This window comes from Pollachius pollachius (genome assembly GCF_949987615.1).
Source record: "Pollachius pollachius genome assembly, chromosome: 11".
Taxonomy (NCBI): domain Eukaryota; kingdom Metazoa; phylum Chordata; class Actinopteri; order Gadiformes; family Gadidae; genus Pollachius; species Pollachius pollachius.
In genome coordinates this window covers 16,264,329-16,275,690 of record NC_136944.1, presented here as the reverse complement: position 1 = coordinate 16,275,690, position 11,362 = coordinate 16,264,329, and the positions used below count along the sequence as shown (strand labels likewise).

At 41.9% G+C, this 11,362-nt stretch overlaps 1 protein-coding gene across 1 annotated transcript; it reads left to right on the top strand.

Annotated features, from left to right (window-relative positions):
- Nucleotides 1–3,206: 3,206 nt before the first annotated feature.
- On the top strand, nt 3,207–11,331 carry LOC307083124 (vascular cell adhesion protein 1-like). The gene is made up of 9 exons (XM_079746933.1): nt 3,207–3,449; nt 6,056–6,340; nt 6,437–6,769; nt 6,978–7,241; nt 8,708–8,971; nt 9,117–9,272; nt 10,184–10,393; nt 10,592–10,828; nt 11,128–11,331. The coding sequence occupies exons 1-9, from the start codon at nt 3,395–3,397 to the stop codon at nt 11,322–11,324; spliced, it is 2,001 nt and encodes a 666-aa protein (XP_079603059.1). The 5' UTR covers nt 3,207–3,394; the 3' UTR covers nt 11,325–11,331.
- The last annotated feature ends 31 nt before the right edge of the window (nt 11,332–11,362 follow it).

Here is an 11,362-nt window from a genome sequence, read left to right as displayed (position 1 = left end):
AGTGCAGCATTCATGGCACTATACCACTGCCAGGTGGCAGCAGTAGCTGTATCGGCCTCTACTCCTCTGCCTGTGGGGGGGGGGGGGGTCCCTAAGATCCTGAAAACAGGGTATTAATTACTGCACTGTCAAACAAATTATTCTCATGTAATCACACTTAAGTACACTTACTCTATTTAAAGGGCCACTGAAATGTTATTATGTGTAGGGTAATTTTCATATGAAGGAATCCCTGGAAAGCTCTATCAGTATATAATACAAAGCAGATAACCAGGCAACGTATACTTACTAGAAAAAACTATGGTGGGGGTCTGTGTGTTTGCGTGTGTCTGTGGTCATGGTTGTTTGTGTGTGTGTGTGTGTGTGTGTGTGTGTGTGTGTGTGTGTGTGTGTGTGTGTGTGTGTGTGTGTGTGTGTGTGTGTGTGTGTGTGTATCTGAGATAGTTCCAACACATACACACTGAAGTCTTTGACCGACCTCTAGACATTTCTTCAAAATCCCTAATGCATTACATCATCCCTAACCCCTTCCCAAAGTCAATATCCCATCCTTGGAATTTTCTCTTTTAATCTGAGTTCATTCCACAGAAAGACCTCAAGCTTTCTTTTTTCACATTTCTAATCATATAACTTGAATAAGTGTTATATGTTATGTAAGTGCATATTTAACACATATTTAACATTGTGTTAAATTGTGTTTTATACATTGTGTTTTATACCATTGTTTTTGATGTTGCCCACTTGCTTCGGTCCTGCACATAATTTGATTGGAATATTATTGTTCGGCAAAATAAAGAAGTAAGTAAATGAACAGGAATATAACTAATCAACCTAAACCATAATATTGAAATTGTCATTTTTACATTGAAATTACCTTTTTCTTCTGTTTCTTAACAGTGAGGTTGAATCATGGAGAACTTCAGTGAAACTTGTGATTCACTGCACTTCCCTCGTCTGCAACATAGGTGAAATACAAACTAGGAGCCGTGGGTGCCCTCCTACGAGTGGGAGGGCCGGCTGTGTTCAGGGAAACATTCTGGCTTAGCTCCAGATCAGAGCAACAGGGCCCTGCTTCCCGGAAAGCTTTCCCTTTCTGAAACATTACGCCGTGGTAGTGTAAGAGAAAGAGAAAGCTTTTCGGGGATCAGGGGATCTCCAGTAATGGTAAATAGAAAGAGGTTGCAAAAGAAAGACATTGGGGAAGTTTATTGACATGAACAGCAACATCAGAATTAGGGTAAGGGTTAAGATAAGAGGGAATTGGTGATGGTGGTGTTGGAGGAGGTGTAGGGGGTTTGGGGAGGTGGGGGGACCTATTTGGAAAACAAACGATTCTAAACCGATGCCTAAAAGTTAATGATTCAACCAAACAAAGGTTGACTCACAGTTTTCCAAAAAAAAAGCCTGCCGGAGAGAGTGAGGTATGTGCCATCCAAAGGTATGTCCAAACAGAATATGAACAAGAGGACAATATGCTGTGCAGGCAAAGGTACTCCATTACCGCCTGGCATCTGCCATCGCCTCAGAGACTAACTTTAAGTGCACTCTTCCTGTTGGTGAAGACTTTTTGTCGGTTTCCAGTCCTGAGATTGATTGTGTCCTGTTTGCTATCTGACATCATTTTCCTTTGACACATCAAATGCTGCATATCTATATTACACCAAAAGCATAATACCTGATGACACACCGTCTGGGTCTTTGTCTTTATTGGTAAAATGGTCCAGTTTATACTAAGTCATTGATACATACATGTATATCTCTGAGAGCCACAAACATGTGTTATATTAAAATATATAGACTTACAAAGAAAGTATGACGACAATATTGCGTTTGTTGTGTTGTTGGGTCAGGGTCAAATGTACTCTGACCAGAAGTTCTGATTTAACTTTCCTTTTCACTCGGTAATGTGATTTATGTGATCAAGGAAGCAATTGATCCTGCTTGCTGTCACATTGGTAGTCGTTGCTATTCAAGGATTTCTAAGCTGTGCAGAGATATTGCCAAGGAAAAGGAACGGGAACAAGAAGTGGCTCTGAGATGCCTTCAGTCACAAGAGGAATCTGTGAAGACAGAAGGACCTCTGTGGGGGTAATCTATTCTCCATGATCACATGACAGTTACCTTACCCAGTACACTGTTGAACACGAACAACAGACATATTGTAGTACTGTTACTATAGTGTAGTACTCTGTTGTAGTAGTCTTGGTAGTGAGTGGGGCAGAGACTGTGTGTGACGGTATATGCATGTAGAATAGTTTGTGTTTGTGTGTGTGTGTGTGTGTGTGTGTGTGTGTGTGTGTGTGTGTGTGTGTGTGTGTGTGTGAAGGAATTGGGGAGTTTGTGTGCATAGGAATGTGTGTGTGTGTGTGGTTGTGTGTGTGGGAAGAAGTGGGGGAGTGTGTGTGTGTGGGTGGGAATTTGTGTGTGGGGGGGGGGGATTTGTGTGTGTGTGTGTGTGCGTGTGTGTGTGTGTGTGTGTGCGCGTGTGTCTGAAAAGTCATCTGGTCAGCAAAATCCTAGTGAGTGAGTGTTTCACACCGGGGTCTCTGGTATCAGGTGTGTGTGTGTGTGTGTGTGTGTGTGTGTGTGTGTTTGTGTGTGTGGTATCAGGTGTTTGTGTGGGTCTGACCATTCATTGAGCTTACTCCAACAGACCTTGTGGCATGTTGATTTTGAGTCATCTTATCTGTTCCTTCCTTGATGATATACAGCAAGACTTGACTACTGTAGGCTATATCTTCACTGATGTATACTGTTCTAATAACCTTTGATTGAAACCTAATGAAATAGTTTTCATGAAAAATATACTTTTTTTCTAATCAACTGAAAAACCCAAGCGGCCTGCCACTATAAACAATAGTACATTGGAATGTACAATTACAATTACAATTAGGGCATTTAGCAGACGCTTTTATGCAAAGCGACTTACATCGGTTAATATACACATTGACACACCGACGGCAGAGTCAACCATGCAAGGTGACAGCCAGCTCGTCAGGAGCAGTTAGGGTTAAGTGTCTTGTTCAGGGACACATCAACATCAGCTAGGAGGAGCTGGGGAATGTGGAATGTGCATATTATATAAGAACTTAAGCAAAAATCTAAGGCGGTGTCTTCCGGGAAACTGCTATTGTGTGTGTGTGTGAGAGAGAGAGAGAGAGAGAGAGAGAGAGAGAGAGAGAGGGGGGAAGAGTGAGTGGGCTGCAGAAGTTTGACTATGCGGGGGTTTTCCTTAACGTAAATTCCCTCCGGCAGTTGAGTTTCATCAGCAAAGGTTAAAAAGGATAGGCTATTAATCAACGGTCAGTTTGCCGAGAGTTGCTGGCCTGGACGTAGGCACCTTATCACAAAAAAAAACATTTAGATATATATCGGCCCATACTGGACTAATCAAATGAGAGTCGGGGAACGTGTTGCGCTATTGGCAGCGGTGTTGCTCAACCTGACGGGTAGATATTTATCCTATTATTTTATTTCCCCTTAAAAACAGGTTAACATTGTATTGCATTTTATTTTGATCATTTTGAACTTTGACTGTTGGCATCGTCCATTCATTTTGGTGCTTTTGCAGGCTAGTCAACGTCATATAGCGTTGCCAAGCATTTTGACAAGAGTCGAATATTTAGGCAACCACATGTCAACACACTGTATCAACTTAATATAGCGTATATATATTTTTTTGTTGGGGAAAAGTATAAACGCCTATGCTACTTTTAAATGTTATCAAGTGATCGTCATTAATTCTCGAAAAACGATTGACATCCATGTTGAAATGGGATGTGCGCAATTCGCTCATGTTTAAATTGTTCTGACTGGTCTTGTTCTGCGTTAAAACGTAAACATTAGACATTCAAATGCAGACATAAATCAAACCCCGTTGCGCTCCATACTGAGTTCAAAACGTCTCTGCTTTCAAACTGGCGTCCATCGCCAGTTTATCCGCTCGCTGCGAAAGAGAGTAAGGCCCAATCCCATTTCCACCCCTTACCCCTTCCCCTTACCCCTCCCACTTGTTTTTGTAGGGGTAGGTCTGTCCCAATTCTCATTTGGGTCAAGGGCTAGGGCCAAGACGTAGGGCTACGTAGCCCTTGAAATGAAGCCTCCAAAGGACCACACTTTAAAGGGAGGGCTTTGAGGAAAAGCCGGCCAGCAAATTTGGCAGCTGTCATGAATCCTTTATTTATTTATTTTTTTCTGAGCCCTTATACTTTATTTGTTATATTGTGAAGCGCATTGAGTACTAGAAATGCGCTATACAAGACTGATATTGTTATTATTATTAACTAGTTGTTATCATTTGGAAACACGCCTACTCTTGGCCTCTGTTGACGTAGCAGTCCGCGAGCTTCAAGCGATGATGACGCGACGTAATGGAAGGCGGTCTCATTTCTTAGGAGAACGTTTTACCCCTCTGTATTGAGGGGCAAGGGGAAGGGGGAAGGGGCAAGGGGAAGGGGGAAGGGGGAAGGGGAAGGGGTAAGGGGTGGAAATGGGATTGGGCCTTAATGTGCAAAATGGGAGATAGACACACATTTTTAGAAACAGCTGTGACGTAGCGAACATTGAACATACAGGACTGAAAACGTCCTTCCGATTTCCGCATAACGACCGGCCATAGCAACCCTGCCGACATCAACTTGTAGCGTCAATATATATTTTTAAGCGTTTGTATATAGACATCCTATATCATATATATATATATATATATATATGATATAGGATGTCTATGTTTGCATATCCTTTAATTATACCGTGTCCATTTATCCCTGATATATGGACACCTACTGAGTAATTCCAGTCAAATTGTCTGTTCAGCCTTCAAAACGAGAGCTTGTACATTGTGGAAAATGCATTAAACTGTAATCAGAAAACGCGGTTATATGCTATAGACCCTAGAGTAGACCCTGTGGTATAAAGGCTACGAAGAATTTCGAATTATAAATATGTACAATGTATCCTTTAAATACGTCCATGGAACAGATGGCCAATGTGAATAATAGATATGTGTGGACCGCTGAAGAGGTAAAACTTTTCATTGCTCTCATCGAAGAAAAAAACATTACAGCTATTTTAGATGGAAAACAGCGCTGTTCCACTATATATCAGGACCTATGAGAGGCTGTTATCAAAAGGATACGACAAGCCCTGGAATGTGTGTAGTTTTTCTGCTCCAACCTCTTGATGGAAACGCACCTAATTCGAATTTCTTTTTTGCGAACTTTCTAAAGATTCGCATCACCTTTTAGATGGAAACGTGACTATTGTCCTACTAGAGCCAAGAACTTAAAATACCTAAAGAGGGCAATATTAAGTCACGTTTATGCCATCTTATTGGCTACGACTGTGGCCATAGTCATAGGCATATGCCTGTATCACAATCGAAATCAACAGTTTAATTTGTTTTTATGTAGTATATGTAGTAAATAACAATTTAATAACTGAAGTAGAAGTTATTAGTTATATTACCTATATGCCAACGTAGCCTTCTTCTGTTTAAATTCAATTACAATATTGGAACCTGTTCAAAACACCTGAGCAGCATTGAATAAAATCGTGTTAAATGTAATGGCCTACCATTAGCTATGGCCTACCATAGCTAATGTCACAACATGCTGTGATTGTGTTCAGTCATAGGTAATTCCCATCGAATTTACATAGCAATTTGTCTCAAATCAGACTTTAGTTTAATCTAAAGTGTGATGTCCCGTTCGCCCAGACTTGAGCTCATCATGGGACTTGATTAGGTCATCAAGTCCCATCAGACTTTAGATTAAACTAAAATCTGAATGGATTAAAGTTTGAAGTTCTCAGGCTAGACTCTGTGTGATCTCCCCTCAGAGGTTCTTCTGTATCATGGTCTAGTCTTGCTCCCAAATGACATACCAATCAACCACTGTTCAAAACAGGATTCCAAAATCTTTTCACCCTGCAATTCCCTTTTATTCATATTCACATTTGCCTGCAGCTGCAGCACATGGAAAACCAGCATCAAGCAAATAGTCAAGTTAGGCAGTTAATAAATGCCATTGTATCCCCAACTCTAACCTCCTCTCAGGTCTACATGCCTCGTCCTGTCCACTGGAGATTGAGCCGCCCAGCGTTATGGTGCCTTATGGGGGCAATTTCTCAGTCGACTGCCGTGCCCTCACTCCTATGGTGGAAGACCTCGCCGTGGAGGCCCCATACGGAGACAAGGTCTCGAGCAAAACCCAAAATGTGACCTGGTCTATGACAACGGTGGTCTTCTGGGACTTGGTGGCACATTGCTACGTTAACCTTTTACCCAGCAGCAATTACACTAAACTTCAGTGGCAAAAACCCATACCCATCACTGTATACAGTAAGTCCTGTTCCAACGTACGGTGCAATAATAGACCAAACCCATCATTTGCATTTGTTCTTTCACCACAAACTCCTGTTTATTTTAATTCAACAGAATACCCACAGAATGTGATCATCTGGGACACTGAAGGCGGCTCGGATGCAGGCGACCTGGATGAGGGAATCCCTCGTGTGTTTTGCTGCAACGTCACCGATGTGGCTCCTGCTCAAAACATCAGTGTGACGTGGCTCATAGGAAATAGGACTGTGCTGTCCAATGATACTTTTACTGACTCGAAGGAATCCCAAAACGTGATGTCGACCTTCTCCTATGATCCCAAAAAAGAGGATGACGGACTCCACATCAGGTGTCAAGTAAACTTCAACCTGGGACCCTATGGACCCCAGAAACCTCAGACCTCCCAGCCGCATCCACTTAGAATTAGACGTAAGTGTGGTTATTCATGCACTACATATTATTTCATATGCTTGATTTATATATATATTTTATATTTGATTATATTTGTGTTATTAAGAACTGGTAACAGCAATAAAGACTTATGGATAATTCATTCTTTTTTTATTTTTAGTAATTGTTCAAGTTGACAAGTTGACATCTTATCGGCGTTGATATTCCCTGATACTGTGGCTTTCAGATCCTCCAAAGAATATCACTCAGCTGGAAGACACTGAACTTGAAGTTGGTTCGTTCAGCACACTGAAGTGCTTCTCCGAAGCCTACCCAGCGCCGACATATCACTGGGATTACTACAAGACTGGAAACGTTCGAGTGATGGATGTAGCTGGTGGTTCCCATCTGTACATTAACAAGACCACCGATGTCAACATTGGCAGCTACACCTGCATCGTGGCCAATGACCTAAAAAATATATCAAAAATGGCTAGAGTCACTGTTAAAGGTAAGCCCAAGATCATAACAAGCAGACAAAACATTTTTGAATTACTTATTGCTTTAAAATTTCTTGCATAATTATTGTTTTAGTATATTGTATAACATTTGTAGCTGTATATTAATTTCAAATTGTTTTTAGGCATTGCATTGCCTTAAAAGTTAAGTCAAATTTGTACCTGTTGATGGGATTGTTGTCTGGTCATAATTGTCACTGCATAAACCCTTAGTGTAATGCTATATGAATTTGTGGTTTCATGAAACTGCTACTTAAACCATTTCTTATAGAGGATGTGGACATCTTTTAAAAAAGTATGCCCCCGAGTTCGCATCATATATGGCAACACTCACTTAATATACTGTTAATAATCAGTCGTATTTATAGACCCGGGTGGTGACGCTGGTTTTCGGGGGGAGGGTCGCCTTCTATACTGTGATACTTGGCAAAGTCTGAGAGACAATCCTGAATTGTAACGTTACCCCGGTCTACCGAAATTCAATTTCCGTTTTACTCACGTCCTATGACGTCAGTCAATCAACCGAGCATATCGAGAATGATAAGAACATGATAAGAGGTAGATCATTTTAATGATCATAACTATTGCGTTCGGACGAACATTTTGACAAAGATATATCCGAAATGAAGGCAAACGGATATCCCTCTCTCGCGTCCCTCGCCTCTGGCCAGTAAACCCATGTAACTGAAAGTCCCGCCCTCTTTGTCGCCAATAACGCTCATTGTGGGTGTCCCGTTCAGGCGTCCCGAAGTGCGATGAAGACGCCAGGGAACTAGGTTATACTTGGCATAACTCCTCTAGCGATTGAATGCTGACGTATAGGTCTTAGTTTACTTGGCGCTGTCGATTGTAGCCTTAGTTAAAATTAATGTTTAAGGAGACAAGACATAACGGGAGGCAAGCATCGAAAATATCTAAAGCTTCTCAAGTTTTCCCAATGGAAGTTTTGCACTGTGTTCGTCTTCTTTCAATCGTTTTCACGTTGGAATTGCTGTCAATTTCCAATACCATGTCTAGGTCAAGTGAGTATTCTTTTCTTTGAGTTGACACAATTTAAACGATTTAAACTATTTTATGAGATCATGATATACGAAGTAGCGGTCAACTTTGGCCTCAACACTTCACTCGCCTCTAAAAGTAGCGGCTCTCTAGACATGTAGAGTCGACCTTTTCCATTTGGTAAATCAACACACTCAATAATGAAATCATGTTGATCAGTATGTTAACAAAAATAAAACGATCGGCTTGACCACAATGCTTAACCATTAAAATTACAAAGAATTTATCATAAGTGCCCATTTTCCTCAGTAGGAGGGGTATCCTTCCTGAATGACGCCATCCGTGTATGCGACATTCTCCTTTCAACAGCTTTCGTAAAAGAAATATGCAGCATCCAATGATGATTTTTGGTAAAAGAAAGGAACACACTAATTATACTTTCCTTTAATCTACTCTTCAGGTGCCAACTCCCATTGCCCTATTAAAATTACTCCGGAGAGATTGGTGATGCCATATGGAGGCAACAGATCAGTGTTATGCGTGGTTAGTACCGAAGATGCATCAAAAAATGTGATTGCTCTCAACTGGCGAGTCGGTCCACGCATTGTTCCTGGCCCTCAGTGGGACCTTGACGAAGACGAAGTTTGGGATCCGAGGGCCGAATGTATTGCAACCTTTTCTGGAATCGGAAAGTGCAGTAAACCTTTTGATGTAACATTTTACAGTAAGTATGATAGAAGATGAAGGATTGCTTTTTTTTGTCCTATCAAGCATTAACTTAATAGCTAACAAGAGCCTATATGGAATTGCCAAGGGACCATGAGGCTGTCGTTTTAACATGCTTGCTGCGTATCCCATTGCTTCCCTAGAAACAGCCGACAAAGTGTTGATCCATTCAATGGACCACACAGGTCCTATGTTAGCGGACAATGAGTACCAGCTGCAGTGTGACATCGTCAACGTTGCTCCTGTGCAAAACCTCACTGTGAGGTGGTACCAGGGCGATGACCTCCTCAAGGACCAGGGTAGGTGACAATAGTCAGGTTTGAATCAGCAGCCAAGCTTAGCCGTTATTATGATTGAACACATTGAGCTTACCATTCGGGGTGTGGGAACAAGGTTTGAAGGAGTTTGATGCAACATTCCAGTATAATCAGTGTCATTAAATTTAGCATACAATTGGGGCCAGCAGTACGCATTTCGCATCAGTGTTCTACATCATGGGTTGGCGGAATGATGAAGATTTTCACTACATAGTGTATATACAATCAATAAAAAAGACCAACAATAGCCAGTGCAATCTGCAGAGTCTAACAGCAATACAAACAAGGCAACAGCAAGGTGAGCACCACAGAGGGGAGTCTCCCCAACACAACCAAGTGAGTCTCTCGTGAGTTAGCTGATATTTCGCAGGCAGTGACTGAGCTACAAAGTGCTCGGGGCTGGAGACTAGGAAAGTGGTACTGGAGTATTTGTTTTTGATTGCTAAAACAGCTCAAAGTCAAGATCCTCTTAATTTTTCCCAGCGATGAGGTAAAAGAAGTGATGCAAAACGTGACCCAAGAGTGGTACCAATTGTAAATTTAATCTAATTACCCAGATTGTAATGGAAAGTTGCACAAAATTCTAGTGCCGGAACCAGGGCCTCAATGTGCTTAATCGGCGAAGTGCCGCAAAAACAAGGATGTGGATGCATTGGGATGAGCTACATAATGGTATATTTTGTTACCCACACTTTCGTCAATTTCTTTATATTTTTTAAGCTATTACAAACTTAAAAATTTTGAACCAGTTTGTGACGAACATTCTTATTTTTTAGCTACCCCAATTTTGATTACATGTGTTGATTGACCTCAGACTCACTTGTAAGTCTGCCAAACGACTGAATCTGTGTGCAAGTCAATATAAGCTCTGTTCCCCGTCTCTCTGTGTACAGGCAGCCTTCGGGTGACTGGCTGCCCCCACTGGAACAAGGTGGAATGTGACATCCAGGTGATCAGGTCCCCTGTGAACGTGTCCTCCACCATCACGGTCCGCTTGGGAAGGAACCAGGACGTAGCTCAGTTCAGGTGTGAGGCCCAGTTGGCCCTTGAACAACAACCTCCTCCACCAATGATGTTCCAACGTCACAACTTCAGCGTACACTGTGAGTTCTGCAGTGTGGAGGATGTGTGTGTGTGCGGCTATGAGTGCAAGCAAGGTTTTGATAAGCATACTCCTAGTTCATGCTTATTATATGCTTCAAATTCATGCGTACGTTGTCTCTTTCTGATGTTGATTAGATTATCTTCACATGCCCTAATATTTAGTCGGTTCTCTCCCTCTCTTCTCTTTCTCTTTCCAGACAAGCCTACCATTAACAGCACCAAACTACCGTTAAGAGTTCCAGTCTTCAAGGGATACCCAGCAGAGCTTGTGTGTGAGGCCGACGGCAGACCAGCCCCCGACATCCACTGGTTCTCAGAAAAAGGCGTCCATCGATTCGGTGGAAACCTTACAGCCACAGAAGCAGGCGTCTGGACCTGCAACGCCACTAATGTGGTTGATTCCGACTCCCATGAAGTGGAGGTGGTGATGAAAGGTGAGAGCATGCTTACTCAATGTCAGGGCAAAGAATGATGAAGGTGATCATGAAACACAATGTTTAAAAAATATGAATGGATAATGAATATAGATATAGGATTACTAGATACGTTTACCAATTATTATAATCTATAATATATAATCGACTGGGTAGGCCTGTGCATTGATCTTGTGACGTCAATATCGGGTGGATTTGGAAATGACTTGTGGTGGCTAATCAACATAACACCTGGTGTAAGACAAGCTCTCATCCATTGAATTCACATTAACGGTACGTTTTTTCGTCTTTCATCCCAGAGGACCATCTGCCCCTCATAGCCGGCTTTGTGGCCACAACGGTTCTCATAATCTCGGCTGTCTTTATTTTCTTCTACTCCATCTACTACAAGAACACCAAGATGCGCAACTACAGTCTCCACAAACCCAGCACTCTGAAGGGCAACGTAGCACACAACAGCTGGGACTCACAGCTTCCTATGACCAAGCTGTCCTAGCCTTAATAGACACAGGTCTGTCCTAGTGTTAGTACAAG